The 16383-nt window shown below is 33.2% G+C and overlaps 1 protein-coding gene across 1 annotated transcript; it reads left to right on the top strand.

Annotated features, from left to right (window-relative positions):
• The first annotated feature begins 325 nt into the window (after positions 1–325).
• On the top strand, positions 326–15426 carry LOC134264042 (uncharacterized). The gene is made up of 19 exons (XM_062746340.1): positions 326–431; positions 1538–1647; positions 3524–3596; positions 3786–3878; positions 4320–4411; positions 4715–4854; positions 5102–5178; positions 5543–5627; positions 5750–5823; positions 6216–6316; positions 6494–6601; positions 8027–8087; positions 8391–8473; positions 8678–8823; positions 8982–9168; positions 9296–9418; positions 9720–9794; positions 10815–10884; positions 15282–15426. Exons 1-19 carry the CDS (start codon positions 399–401, stop codon positions 15366–15368), a joined length of 1818 nt encoding a protein of 605 aa, XP_062602324.1. The 5' UTR covers positions 326–398; the 3' UTR covers positions 15369–15426.
• Positions 15427–16383: the final 957 nt, after the last annotated feature.

Here is a 16383-nt window from a genome sequence, read left to right as displayed (position 1 = left end):
TGTCAAACTCCAAGGTCAAGGTCAAATTTGGTAGTGCCCAAAGAAAAGTATTGTAACATGGAACACATATGTGAAATATGAAACTCATATCTTCACTAAATCCATAAGTTATGGGCATGTTACTGTTTAAGTTTTTGCAGACGAACAGATAAACAGACAAAAAGACGCCGGGACGGACACGACAAAACTATATACCAGATCTTCAGTTACGGGGCATAGGAAGAAATAATTCTAGTAAAGGATGTCTTATAGCAGACAGGTATTGTATGGCGACGTGATCTTGTATTCTGAGCTGTAAGGAGCTTTTTATGATCGGGTTCAAGTAAAGGAGGATCGGGATCGGTGTAAACATCCGGGCCATTTAAATATGTCTGCGCCCGTAACACGAGTTCGGGAAAATGTCATATTTCAAAAGATTAGTTTCCAGAAAGGTAAGTCAACCTTTTTAACAATTTTACAGATAAGACTTTCGGTTGGCTTACATATGCCTAGTGCGTGAATATTCTTGACCCACGTCAGCTAGTAAATTAATCGATTAATCGATGCATCATGCTTGGCATTAAATATTTGTAAGTTCCATCAGCTTTAACTTAAAAGATTAAAAAAAACAAAGGTTTGTTTGCGAATATCCACTCTAATAATACTTGTCAGATAGAGTGTACATGTGTGTGAAAACATTTGGGAGACAGAATGTAGAAAAATGAGTAAAAGTTTGTGATTTTTTCTTTCCGATGCTTGAAACTTCCATGCAATCTTGTATAAATTGTATGAGATTTACTTTCAGTAAAAGGTCATTCTTGGTATAAATTGCTTATGACTTGAGAGTGTGACTAGACCTTGACCAAAGTCATTCTTTCAATGTCCAGGGTCACTGCCCAATAATGCGTGTCTGTACTACATTGTAATATAAGATATCTTTGATAAAGAAATGCCAATGACTTCAGGGTATGACTTGACCTCAAGACCCAATATCATTGCAGAAAGTTCAAAGTCATTGAAAGAAAGTTTGTAAAATCCTAATCAGCTGGTCTATATTTTTGTAATGGAGAATCACTCAAGCTAATACTTGGTATGTTTTACAAAGCTAAAAGTTTATGAACTGAGGGAACTTGCTCAGACTCCCATTCCTTTGGTGAAAAAAATGAATCTAGTCTCCATCTTTCTGCAATATTCATTATACAACTGCTTAATCAAATGAGTTTGTGGTAGGATTGGATTTTACAGAGTTACCTGGTACATAAATAAAGATTTTATTTGGGTCTGAATACCACTCTGGTCTGCTGGCCTGCATTTTTCTCCTCTCCCCTTACAAATTATTATTTTTAAATTTTTTTTTGTTGCTACCAAGAGAATAAAGTTTGCAGCAAGATGCAACTTCCAAAGGATTGTGGGTCCAGAGATATCAACATTCATTGTGCAAAGTCCAAATTTTCTCTTTTCCCAGAGGTTGCTGAAAGTACTTGTAGTGCAAATTGCATTTTGCACTGGAAGCTGTGCTCACTAATTTTGATTTTCTTTTCTATTCACTTGATTCCAGATTGCCAATGCACTAAAAAGAAAATGTGTGGTTAACATAAAACAGGAAGAACTAGAAAATGAAGTATATTTTCTTGTAAGGCATGGCAATTTCAGACATTTAACAGACAAGTAAGTTTAGCAAGGAATCTGGTTAAGATTATTTAAATTTTAATTCAAGTGACTTAAGAATGTATATATGTAAAACATATAAAATTAATGTGTTTCATGATAAATTTCTGTTGCATATTTAAAAGTATGATAAATTTTACAGGTTGGTGCATCAAATTTTCAAATTTGTGTAATTCATGACATATTGGAATATTTTTGACTTCTTCTCAAGAACCACTGAGCCAATTTCAACCAAACTTGCCACAAAGCATCCTTGGGTGAAGGGGATTCAAGTTTGTTCAAATGAAGGGCCATGCCCTCATTCAAGGGGAGATAATTGGGAATTAATAGAAATTTGGTGGTATGTTTTAAAAATCTTCTTCTCAAGAACCACTGTGCCAGGAAAGATGACACATATGGGAGACATCCTCAGGTAGTGTAGATTCAAGTTTGTTCAAATCATGACCCCCGGGGGTAGGGTGGAGCCACAATGGCCGACCAAAGTTTTACATAGAAATATATAGGAAAATTCTTTAAAAATCTTTTTCTCAAGAATAACAAAGCCATAATTGATCATATTTATATGGAAGCATCCTCAGATAGTGTAGATTCAAGTTTGTTCAAATCATGACCCCCAGGGGTAGGGCGGGGCCGACCAAAATTTTACATAGAAATATGTAGGAAAATTCTTTAAAAATCTTCTTCTCAAGAATAACAAAGCCATAATTGATCATATTTATATGGAAGCATCCTCAGATAGTGTAGATTCAAGTTTGTTCAAATCATGACCCCTGGGGATAGGGCGGGGCCACAATGGCCGACCAAAGTTTCACATAGAAATATATAGGAAAATTCTTTAAAAATCTTCTTCTCAAGAATAACAAAGCCATAATTGATCATATTTATATGGAAGCATCCTCAGGTAGTGTTGATTCAAGTTTGTTCAAATCATGACCCCCGGGGGTAGGGAGGGGCCACAATGACCGACCAAAGTTTTACATAGAAATATATTGGAAAATTCTTTAAAAATCTTCTTCTCAAGAATAACAAAGCCACAATTGATCATATTTATATGGAAGCATCCTCAGGTAGTGTCGATTCAAGTTTGTTCAAATCATGACCCCCGGGGGTAGGGCGGCGCCACAATGGCCGACCAAAGTTTTACATAGAAATATGTAGGAAAAACTTTAAAATAAAAATCTTCTTCTCAAGAATAACAAAGCCATAATTGATCATATTTATATGGAAGCATCCTCAGGTAGTGTAGATTCAAGTTTGTTCAAATCATGACCCCCGGGGATAGGGCGGGGCCACAATGGCCAACCAAAGTTTTACATAGAAATATATATAGGAAAATTCTTTAAAAATCATCTTCTCAAGAATAACAAAGCCATAATTGATCATATTTATATGGAAGCATCCTCAGGTAGTGTAGATTCAAGTTTGTTCAAATCATGACCCCTGGGGGTAGGGCTTGGCCACAATGGCCGACCAAAATTTTACATAGAAATATATAGGAAAATTCTTTAAAAATCATCTTCTCAAGAATAGCAAAACCATAACTGGTCAAAGGTTTACTTTTGGATTTAAACTTTTCAATAATAAACCAATTTCTACTTCTTTCCTAGCCACAGTGCTCAGGTGAGCAATGTGGCCCATGGGCCTCTTGTTTACTTGAAGGTGTTAATGCCCTTCAGTGTTTTCCCTAAGAACCAGCTACCAGCCAAATTGACCGCTTCAATGTACAAAAATGCCGCTTTGAAATAAAAATTAGTTGTTAGGTCCACAGAGACTTTGTTCAAAAACCTCATCCCCTAGCCTGTTAACTTATCTCTAACCCTTTACTTTGAAATTAAGGGAAAACACTGCCCTTACACTTTTTACAAATATTTTATAGATTCCCATCTTTAAGTGTCAACAAAAAATATCTACAAAGATTGACTAATGCCTCATCAAAAGATATTGATGTTGTAAGTAAAATTTTGAATTATGAATCTATATAACAATCAAGCAGCATATTTTTTAGACACGATTAAAAGAGGTGTGTGATATCACAGCTAAATGATATTATAAAGAAAAATCTTAAAATTTCTTATTGTTGCAGCAATGAAGGGCCAGAGATGTGTGGAATTGAAAATATTCATTAATCTCACTTGCAGGTGCTAGAGAAAGATGATGATTTTGAAAATATAACATCAAGCCAGAAAGGAAATGACATTAACTTTATGGTCAATCCTCATGGATTTATGCAGGCGAGTAAGCTGAAATAAAACAGATTAAAGCAGGTTCATTCCTGTATATTTTGTGGACCATATTTTGTATGCTTTCCTATTTTTCTGTAATTTTACTGTCATAAAAATTGTTCACACAGGTAATCAATGTTTAATACATGTATGATCATAAGTCAACTTTTAAAAAAGATGTTTCTGACCAATGCAGCCTATAATAAAGTATACACTACGACAAAAACAGTGTACAAGTGATGTAAAGGGAGTTGATATTGTATTAAAATATTTACCTGGCTATTAAACTAAAGAGGTATAATACTACATAAACTACATACCGGTATCAAAAATAAGTTCCAGTAAAGCAGAAAGTATTATCAAACAGAGCAGTGTTGTGTAAAAGAATGTTTTTTCTTATTTCGACTGTATGAGTGTTTTATCCTTTATGACACTTAAAACTTGTTTTAGGAGGTGCTCAGAGAGATTTGCCAGAGAAAGGAGAGTTTTGGTAAAACAGAAAACCTACTCAGCAAAAAGTTAAAGATCCTGGTGGATTTCAGGTCTTCATTTCTCTTATCTTTATACCACTATACTATAAACATAAGAATTTAAAAGATACTATTCAAGTCTAAGAGATCAGTATGTTGCCCATGATAAGAAACTTTAGGAAAAAATATTTTAGTTGTAATTCAGACCTTGAAAATATGAAGCATATATAGGATTAAAAAAAAACCCCTAGGTTTAGGTGCAAGTCAAACCTGTGAAAACCCTTAATGTAAAAAGTCAATTTGAAATGTGCTGCAGTATAAAGCTACTATTCTTGTGACAAAATGTTTCATAGGAACAAATTGTTAACTTCACAGTTCTCCTAACATTGCTAAGGAATTTCACGAGGGTCACCTACGCTCCACAGTGATCGGGAACTCCCTGTGTAACCTGTATCAAGCTGCCGGGCACGAAGTAGTCAGGGTCAATTACTTAGGTGACTGGGGAACTCAGTTTGGTAAGGAAACTGTGATTCGAATCATGAAAAAAATGTGAGAACATGGGGCAGTTTGAGTTCAAAATTCTAGTACATGTATATTCTTTTAATATACTTTATTTAATGGTATTAATGAAATTTTTCTAGGAATATAATGTATGCATATTATGAAGATTTTAATGCTTGAATCATAAAATTTATGCATTAAAAATATTTATCTGAGGATTACAAGTATTTGCAGTGTAAACGAATCAATGCTTTTTTTCAGGAGTTTTATTGAGTGGATATGAGAGATTTGGGAATGAGCAATCCCTAGAAGAAAATGCATTGGCACACTTAAACGAAGTAAGATTAATTTTAATTCTGAAAATGTTCCTAAATTCTAAATCAACACACACAAATTAAAACTATCATATTACATGTACAGGTAATCATTAAGGTAAAAAATGCATTTGAATAAGTTCTAAAAATAAACTTTGCTGGTTAAATTATTTTGTGTGAAAAACTTTTCATTGATTATTATTATTTAACAAATGTGGCATGGCTGTGCAATGAGGTTTTCTTATCTATGGCAGGGTGGTGTACATCTTATATTGGTTTTGTCATTTAAATTCATTGAATACTTTTTTAGCCATGATTATAGGTGGATCTGTTCTGTTCTGTAGTAAACAATAACCTGGCTTTTCATTTGTTAAATTTTTTCCCAAAGGTGTATGTCAGGGCAAATAAGGAAATGAAAAATGACCCGACCTTGACTTCAAGGGCAGCTGAAATTAACAAATTACTGGAAGAAGGTATAATTAAAGCTACTCCAATGTAAATTGTTTACATTTATTGTAACCTGTTTTGACACTGCTTGGTGCTAATTGATGAACTTCAGAATAGAAAATTATTTTAAAGAATTTTATTGATGTAGGTGATGATAAATATTTGAACCTGTGGAAGAAGTTCCGAGAGATAAGCATCTCAGAGTATAAGAAACTTTATAAAGTAAGTGCCATGTTTCAGATTTAATGGTTCATGTAGAAATAAATCAAGTACATGTAAGTTGGCTACATCTACATGTCATTTGTATTTTGAGGGGGGCTTAAAGCTTTTAATTAAGTATTTAGATATTATAAAGAGGTCACCATTGTACATACTTGTACATGTTTTCTTTGACGTAGCCAAAGTGAAATTGTCAGCAATGCCATTATTGAGAGAAAAGACATATTATTATGTATAAAAGATTCATTTCTGTTCTAAGTAAGCACATACATTATTCATGATATATAAATAAAACAGACATGAGTAGGAATAAAAAGATTAAAAGAGAATACATAAGTATAAGATGCTTCTATAAGTAATAATTTGGATAAGTTTGACTACATGTATTAATTCAGGTTCTAGGAGTGGAGTTTGATGTTTATGAAGGAGAGTCTATGTACTACAACAAAAGTCAAGATGTTATAGATCGTTTAGTCGAGAAAGGATGTATTGAACGGTAAGATTCAAATTCACAGAGGTATATATGTAAAACTGCAAATCTTTCATCGCTCATTTATCACACTGAAAAGAAATAGTAATTATAGAATAGGCTTCATGCCAAGAGACATTATTTTACCCCATATGATTCCATTTTCAATTTTCCATTCCAGAAAGAATTAGTTTTCTTTTTCAGATCTAAAACTGATGATCATGTTATTGCTGTGTACAAGTGTCCAAAGTCAGGTGTAAGGAAAGAAGTTGTCCTGCAGAAAAAAGATGGAACCTCTCTGTACATTACAAGGTGCTTGTTGGTATTTTTATAACAAATTAAAGCAAATCTATTTAAGGGAGGTCAACATTACCGCAACATTCCACAAAATTTCAACTCATTACAGCTGCATTTTCTCAAATTTTCGACCGATCATTACTGCTACATTTTTTTCGGCCGAAAACAATTCATTACCGCTGCACTGGAAGTTAATGTAAATATATAGTATGTGCATTATACATGCACATACTATATATTTACATTAATTTCCAGTGCCCATGTATGTAGCGGTAGTTTAATTTTTTTTGTAGTGGTAATGACTATAGCGGTAATGAAAATTTCAAAAATGTAGCGGTAATGATACGCACCCCTATTTAATAGGACATTTTTGATGAAGTCCCATGCCAAATTAATGCTTAACTCTTTTCCCCTTAGACCTTTCCCTCCTTTACTCCTTAATGACGACTTTTGACGCCTAGGTCCCAACCCTTAATGACGACTTTTGACGCATGTGTATTTCATTGTTGATTTGACTAAGAAATTTTGATTATTTCTCAAATTATCAGAGCACAGGTGGCCACCTTGCAGGTATAACAATAGATGAGTGCATCATACTACAAAAAATCACGTGATTTACCTGTGTAAACAAACAATAGATGCATTGAAAAGAAAGGTTTCAAAATGGTCTGTTACAGAGGTTTTTTTTGAGCATATAACTAGTAAATCTGCAAATCTTTTATTAAAGCATTACATGAAATTTTTATCACATTTCTGAAAGAGATAAAATTATAATGATCTATTTGTGTAATATACTCCAACAAAAGATATGAAAATTTTGTTTGCCCTATATTATTCCCTGTTTCTCACAAAAAAATCAATTTTACACATTTTCTAAATGTAAAGGTGTAAAAATAATTATTTTAATAAAATTGCTGTGTAAAGTGTCCAAAAACGTCAGAAATCAAGTTTTAAAGAAAATTTGTTCGAGATTGCCATTAAAAAGCACTACAATTTATCGATTTCTCTCTGGAATTAAACTTATAAAAATGGTTAAATAATTTTAACCATCAATTACATCATCACACATATTTTAAAATTATTTATACAAACTTTTTGCTGCCATTAAAGCATATTGTTGAAAATATATTTTTCTATTTTCACCTGTTTTCACCTGAATTATTTTTTAACATTTAATCCCATGCCAAAAATAATGCCGATGACAAATTTTATTAAGAAAAGATAAAGAGAGTTTCACAATCCTTTGTTAATAAGTGATCATTTTTTAAGTGTCAATACATGTTATTTTTATCAATTTCTTTTAAACCGATCTAAGGGGCAGCTTTTGAAACACTCTAAGAAAAAAAATCGTGGCATTAAGAGAGTTAAGACAAATTTTGTTAATAAGTGATCATTTTTTAAGTGTCAATACATGTTATTTTTATCAATTTCTTTTTTAAGAGATCTTGCGGCAGCTTTTGAAAGAAAGAAAAAGTATGGAGTGGATGCTCTTCAGTATGTTGTATGTAAAAAAAAAATACTGATTTTATAGAAAATAATGTATTGCTCTTGTAATTAAATTATATCAAGATTGTGAAGAGTTGACTCCTTTTATCCTTTAAATGCTGTGAATAACTGTTATGTTATTTTTGTGTTAAAGATATTGTTATTCTAATTTCTATCAAACATTTTTGGAAGAAGCATTACCAGTAGTGTAAAAGCATACCAGTAATGTCAAGTTTGTTTTTATCATTCTTATAAATTCCATGTAAGGTTGTGTGTACATAACAAGTGAAACTTACACCATATTTTTTTGTAAATGCAGGTTGATCAAAGACAAGTTGGACATTTTGAAAATCTCTTAAACTTACTGAACATAATGGAACCATCGGAATCTTGGAGAAAGGGGTAAAAGCTATTAATACAGGACTGGAATTAGAATGACTTTTGAAAAAAAAATGTTGCCTATATTTTTTTTGAGATTATTCTAATAAAAAGTTAATGTAAATTGAACGTAGAATATAATTATCATGTATAACTTAGTATTATTAAAGTGCATACTGTATCTTTTTTATTAAAAAAAAAAAATTAACTCATTTTTTTTATAAACAGTGTTTACTTTTGCCGCTCTTTCGGAGAAATTGAGGGCCTTAGCACTAGGGAAGGAAAGGTGTTACTACTGAAGGACATCATAGAAGACTTGTCAGCAACCATGCTAGAATCCATGCAAAACCCCGAGCACAAGTATTCCATAGAGGGTTAGTATATTTGGCTACAGGTTAAGGCAGGATTAAATTAGTATGGAATGGAAATTAAATCATCTTTGTAATAATGATATAAGCACAACCTCATCCAAAATGCTTCATTTCATTTCAAGCCGTGTATTGATTTCATTATCGTTGATCGTGGTTTTCAGATTGTGACCCAGAAGAACTAAAACAAAGAGCCCAAACATTAGCTGTCAGTCACCTGATCTATACAGATTTACGGTCCAATCATAATCGTCCTTATAAGTGGAAGATGGACCTAGAAAATACAAAAAGTTGGAAGCTGAGGAAAGGAAATGTTGTCCCGGTGCAATATTGTCATGCCAGACTTTGTCAGTATGTATTTTGTTTGTACATTGTGAAACTCTTTAAAATAATTTAGTTATTTATTTATGAATAACAAGGAAACTTGGATGTAGAATATGTAAAATATCACCAGAAATCATGGTTGAAATCATTCCAGATTGTTAGATAACCCTGCTCTGCCTTTAACCCTGAATCCAGATGCCAGAACAGAATACCTCAGCTGTGATGATAAAGCGGCCATCTCAGCACTTCCATTACAACTTGTTTTACAAATGGCCAGGTATATGAAATGCTCTGTACTTCTAATTGTGGAATGTTAAGGAGTTTTGTTTACATGTCATTTTTCATTGTCAAAGCGACTTAGACATGCTTTTCTTAACCCCCCTTGTTGTTATTTTGTTATTTTTGTGCAAAAGATAGAATTAACTTTTACATGAAAGTTTTATTCTTTTCATTGGTGTATATAATTCAAAACAACAGAGATATTTATCAAAATCATCTCTTTTGTTTAAAATAGGCATTATTTTGCTTTGAGAGTGAATATTTTTGTTTCTGTGATGTGTTTTATAATATACTTTCAGGTTGGAGGAAGTTATCCATGAAGGTGTGAGTCAGAGCCAGTCGTATTGCATTCATCACTACATAGAACATTTAGTGTAAGTATTGATACATCTCTACATAGAACATTTAGTGTGGGTTATAAAACATCTCATGTAAGTGTTTGCAGCTGCATCATATATGTATAGATAAACTTTAAATTTCACATGAACACTGAAATCAAAAAAGTTTTAACACTCAAGTATTTTACGTAGTTTAAGTGACCTTTTATGTAGTCAAAGTGACCTTTTTTATACCCCCCCCCCCCCCGCTTGAAAAGTGGGAGGGTATATAGTAATCAGTATTTCTGTCCGTCCGTCTGTTACGCTTTGGGATACCCATCTCTTATCCGCATTTCCTCTTATACTACTGAGTGAAATTTAACGAAACTTTCATCTTTATTACATATTGCCATTGTGCACCTCCTATTTTAATTTTTAATCTGACGTATATTTTGGATTTTCCAGAGCAAAACAGGGACACTGCTATAATATTCATATGGAAGGCGGGGGGTATCATTTAGTGAGCTCATTGCTCACAGTACCTCTAGTTTTAATCTAAAATCAAATAAAATGAATTTTACAATATATTTCGTTTAATTTAGTTCAACCAATTAAACATTCATATGTTATTATAAAACCAAGATAAATTATTTGAGTACAGATGCACTTAATTTGTAATTTATTTTACCAATCTACCATGAAATCACAAATTTTCTTGGGGGTTTAATTTTCATTGTTTTCGAGGCATGGAAAAATCCACGAATTCTTTACAACCACGAAATGTAAAATTTAATATGCATTACTACTCAACACTTCTTCTAACCATGAAGTCAAATCCCCACATATCAAATAATTTTTTCTCAAACCTCGAAAAATTTGCCCCCATGAAAGTATATGATTTTACATTAAGTATCATATGCATTAGTCATTTGTACATCCTGTATTCTAATCTTAAAACATTGAAATGGCAGATATCTTATGTAAAAATTAAAAAGAATAATTGTAATGTTGACACCTTCATGCAACACATTTTCCTAAACTTTATAAGTCTATAAAGAAAGTTTCTTTCCATTTCAGAGCACTTATAGGAAAGACGTATGAAAACTACAGGATAAATGATAGGAGTATATCTAAGGAGCAAGAAGAGGTAGATATTATACATAATGACACATACCCTTTTCCACATCACATCCTGTATCGGCCCTCTGGCAGATATTGTTGTCTCAGGCTGATACAGGTTGTGATATGAAAAAGGGTATATATTATTTTCTGTGTACATCTATGTCATATGAGATGAATTTTATGAAACTGAAAATTCAAATTATCATGACAATTGTTTGCTAAGGCCATAAAAAATTAATTTTTTGGTTCTCAGGTCCTCCCTCATCTCTTCCAAGGGTGCCTCATTGACCCCATTATTGCTAAATCAATAAAATAAAAACAACAAATTACCTCCCTCATCATTTTTTGAGGTTATGTTCAGTGTAAAAAGCTGCTTTGTCATGTTTTGGGGACAAAAAAAAGTTAGGAAAGAATGCCTCCCTCCCTCATCATATTTCTTGAAAAAAGGCCTGAGAAGCAAGTAATTAGCTTTGCATGACATAACTGTGAACGTTTACCCCTTTTTGGACCAGCAATATATGTAATTTGCTTGTACAACATATCTTTGTAAGAACAACTCAAAAGAATAAACTGGTGCCTCTAATACATTCAGAAATTTTTATTCATGAATTCACAGTTATACATGTATGTCAGATTCATCTAATAAGTACTAGGCATTAAAATTCACACTCTGTGCATTCTGTATGATTTTATCACAAGAAAATTTTGCATGATTTTCTCAAGAAAGACAAAAAAGTTTCCTATTTTAAAAAGAAATGTGAATTTATAAATGAATGTGTACATTCAGCAGTGAGAGAACAAAATATATTTTTGTCCTCCGCTTGAAAAGTGGGGGATATTAATTTGGGTCTGTCTGTCCATCCGTCTGTCCATCCGTCTTTCTATCTGTCTGTAACGCTTTCGTTTCCACACGATATCTCGAGAACCCTTTGAGCTTTCGCAATGAAATTTTGCACAGCAATTTCCTATGGACGAAAGAAGAACCCTATTGATTTTGAGGTCAAAAGGTCAAAGATCAAGGTCATAAAAATCGCAAATTCTGTCTTTTATAACACTTTCGGTTCGCGCGATATCTCGAGAACTCTTTGAACTTTTGCAATGAAATTTTACATAACAACTCTCTGTGGCGGAAGAAAGACCCCTATTGATTTTGAGATCTAAAAGTCAAAGTTCAAGGTCGTAAATTTATACATTCTGTCTGTATGAAACACCATCATTTCCGGGCGATATTTCAAGAAGATTTTGAGCTTTTGAAATGTAATTTTATACCAAAACTCCCTAGGACCTCTCTCACCCCTCTCAAAGTGTCCCGCGCCGTTTGTTTTATTAGTATTTATTGTATTACATGTCGCTATTTTTAGCACAGGGGCATGAGGAGAGTTATTACGTATAAAACAGTTTCTCTATGGAACGCCATGGCTGCCTTATGTTAGATGATTATATTACAATGTATATGCTGTGCTTCTTATATTATATACTGTGGATTTGTAATTATATGCTGTGGTTCTTTTATTATATGCTGTGGGTTTATAATTATATGCTATGGATCTATTATTATATGCTGTGGGTCTATAATTATATGCTGTGGTTTTATAATTATATGCTGTGGGTTTATAATTATATGCTGTGGGTCTATAATTATATGCTGTGGGTCCATTATTATATGCTGTGGTTTCATTATTATATGCTGTGGTTTCATTATTATATGCTGTGGGTTCATATTTATGTGGGTTCATAATTATATGCTGTGGGTTCATAAATATATGCTGTGGATCTTTTATTATATGCTGTGGTTTCATTATTATATGCTGTGGGTTCATAATTATATGCTGTGGGTGTATTGTTTCATATTCTGTCGGTTTATTAGAAACTAGCTATTCGAATCTGGACTTCTGGTTTTTTTAGTTTACTTGCTCAAAAAATGGCGGCAACTGCACCAGGCCTAACCGTAATAGGAATGAGAGAGTGGAGTGCTGAATAGGAAGGCATCACCTGATTGGTTTAAATGAGGTACATGTAATATGTTATGTTTTTTTTAAAGTAAAAATATTAATGTTTGAAATAAATGAGTGAATGTATGAATATTACAGAAATATAGAAATACCAGGGGAGACTATAGGAGCGGAGGTTGATTTTTTTTTGGCAGAGTGTTATTTACTGGCGGTTACTATAAGTTAATTTTTAATTTTAAACAGCTGCAGTTTTGACCTATAAACGCCATGGGACCCTATGATTTTTTTTTTGGGGGGGGGGGGGTATAAGCGCCTGTAATAAAGTTTCATACGATTCCAAGGAATTGTTTGAAATTAAATTAGTATAGTAGTGAGAGGACAAAAGGTTTGTATAGAGTTCTGTGGGAAAATAATTGGTACTCTTTTCCTTATAGAGATCTTAATTTTTAAAATGTTAAGTGAATTTAAGGTCAAGAAGAATGATATTTTGCTCTTTATTTGACGACACACCGAGAGGAAATATACATGTATATATAAAAAAAAAGAAAAAAAGATTTGTTTTTGGTGTGTTGAGATTTGAGAGGAGTTATGTCCTTTGTTAAAGGGGGGGTAGTGAGAAGAATGTAGATATTAGCATATATAGGCGTCGGAACGGGGGGGGGGGGGGGGGGGGGGCTAGGGGGGCATTAGCCCCCCAATTTTTTCCAAACATATACTTAGTCTAGACATTGAACATTGTTTCTTAGGTTTACCCTCTCCCCCCCTCCCACTTTCCACAGATACGTCGCAGTATAGGTTAAAAATGGGGATACTGGTGGTGTTTAGAAAAAAATTAGGTACTAAAGAAGTTCGTTCCAACAAATACCCCCCCCCCCCCCCCCCCCCCTCCACGACACGAAATAGAATTTTCGTGATTAGGCCATTTTCCTTTTTCTTTTTTTTTTGCTTGTCAGGTTTTTTTAATCACTAAGCCCCCCCTTTCAATTTGCTTCCGACGCCAATGATTAGTATAGCGTGATGCATTTGATAATGTCCGAGGAAGTAAGTAAGTTAACAATGTGCACCAGATTGCTCTTAATATGATAAATTTTTGTAGTGTATGGCATCGTTAGAAACTTTCATCCAAGCGCTTATAAAAAAAAAAATCCCCCCAAAATATAGGGTGCATGGCGTTTATAGGTCAAAATTGCAGTTGATAAAAATTAACTTATAGGTACCGGCAGTAAATAACACTCTGCCCACCCACCCCCCCCCCCCAAAAAAAAAAATCAACCCCCACTCCTACAATCTCCCCTGGTATTTCTATATTTCTGTTATATTCCTACATTCCATAAAAAAAAATCAACCCCGCTCTTACAATCTCCCTGGTATTTCTATATTTCTGTAAAATTCATACATTTCATCATTTATTTCAAACATTTATATTTTAATACTTTAAAAAAAAAGCATTAAATACATGTTCCTCATTAAAACCAATCAGGTAATGCTTTCCTATTCAGCACTCCACTCTCTCATTCCTATTACGGTTAGGATTTTTTGAGCAAGTAAACTAAAAAAAAAACTAGAAGTCCAGATTTGAATAGATACCGGTAGTTTCTAATAAACCGACAGAATATGTAACAATACAACCACAGAATATAATTATTAACCCACAGCATATAATAACGAAACCACAGCATATAATAATAGATCCACAGCATATAATTATAGACCCACAGCATATAATTATAAACCCACAGCATATAATTATAAAACCACAGCATATAATTATAAACCCACAGCATATAATTATAAAACCACAGCATATAATAATGGACCCACAGCATATAATAATAGATCCATAGCATATAATTATAGACCCACAGCATATAATTATGGAACCACAGCATATAATATAAGAACCACAGCATATAATTATAGACCCACAGCATATAATAATGAAACCACAGCATATAATAATGAAACCACAGCATATAATAATGGACCCACAGCATATAATTATAGAACCACAGCATATAATAACAAACCCACAGCATATAATTATAGACCCACAGCATATAATTGTAGACCCACAGCATATAAGTATAAACCCACAGCATATAATTATAAACCCACAGCATATAATATAATCATCTAACATAAGCAGCCATGGCGTTCCATATTTCTCGGGTGGACTTTATATTCTTATTACATCTATTAGAACTGTTTAATAAAGGTTAAATTAGATATCATGCATTGTGTAAAATTTGGACAAAATCGAACGTGAATATATACATACATGTATATGTGACTTCATCTTTGCATATAATTTTCGCAAGTTTAAAGCGGCTCCGTGGTCTAGTAGTATGTTTCTCGCTTCACATGTGAGAGGGCCCGGGTTCGCATCCCGGGCGATCAATTTTTTTTTTCGAAATAATTTTTTTTTACTAAATGATAGTATTCATTGGAAATGTTTCTTTTCTCATCATAGGTGCGTTACCTTCTATTTTTCTGTGCCAGACAGACACTTTCAAATTCTCTAAAACTCCTGGGAATACCACCAATGAAGAAAGTCTGAAAACAAAGATTTCAAGGAAGAGAGAGAGAGAGAGAAAGAGAAAGTGAGAATATGGTGTGTGTTTTTACTGATGTGTTTGTGTCTTTAAGTGAATGAAATGTTAGAAGACGCTAATAAATGATTTCATAATACAATGTACATGTTTTTGTTAAATATTTGTTATGTTTATAAATTGGATACCACTGATATGAGAAAGCATGAATATGTACCAGTATAAACTAGATGATATCACTCGTGTTTGCCTGCAAGATTTCTTTAAAAAGTATGTGAATAGATGTAAAACAAAAGGTACTTTAAGCACTGAGCTCACTAAATGATACCCTGCATCCCAAATGAATACAATGGCCAAGTCCGTGTTTTGCTCTGGGAGACCCGAAATATGTGTCAGATCAAGAAGTAAAATAGGAGATGCACAATGGCATTATGTAATAAAGAATCTCTAAAAGTATCGTTAAATTTTATGCAATTGTATTCAAGAGATGGGCACCCCAAAGCTTAACAGACGAATATACACTCTATATATACGTTTTTCAAGCGGGGTATAATAAAGGACAAATGTTTCCCAGAAGAACTCAGTGTACAACTTACTACAGTACTGTATAATTGTTTTCTAAATTCAGCGCAAATTTTGGTCGAAATATGCAATATTTTGGAAATAATTTCCAAGAGATTACATGTATTATACGGAAGCCCGTTGAGGCCAGTTCAGAGAGAGAAATATTTTTTATTGCGTTTAAACGCAAAACATCGCGTTTAATCGCAATAATTATTGCGTTTAAACGCAAAACATTGCAATTAATCGCAATTGTCATTGCGTTTAAAAGCAAGGACTGGTACTATGCGTGTAATCGCAATCTTTTGCGTTAAACGCAATAATTTTGCGATTAAACGCAATTTTTTGCGACTAAACGCAAAGTGCTTTGCGTTTAAACGCAATTTAAACACAATAAAAAAAATTTCTTTCTCTGAACTGGCCTCAACGGGCTTCCGTGCATGTGTATAAAGTTTTTGTATA

The sequence above is a fragment of the Saccostrea cucullata genome, unplaced genomic scaffold (genome assembly GCF_032062105.1).
Source record: "Saccostrea cucullata isolate Sc308-1 unplaced genomic scaffold, CSIRO_AGI_Scuc_v1 ctg1621, whole genome shotgun sequence".
In the NCBI taxonomy this organism is placed as follows: Eukaryota; Metazoa; Mollusca; class Bivalvia; order Ostreida; family Ostreidae; genus Saccostrea; species Saccostrea cuccullata.
This window is presented reverse-complemented; position numbering and strand designations above follow the sequence as displayed.

Excerpts from the sequence above, each read along its gene's own strand:
- LOC134264042 (XM_062746340.1), top strand. The coding sequence starts at position 399 with ATGTCATATTTCAAAAGATTAGTTTCCAGAAAG. Across the intron at positions 4,855-5,101 it reads TGACTGGGGAACTCAGTTTG|GAGTTTTATTGAGTGGATAT; the intron begins GTAAGGAAACTG and ends GCTTTTTTTCAG. Across the intron at positions 8,088-8,390 it reads TGGATGCTCTTCAGTATGTT|GTTGATCAAAGACAAGTTGG; the intron begins GTATGTAAAAAA and ends TTGTAAATGCAG.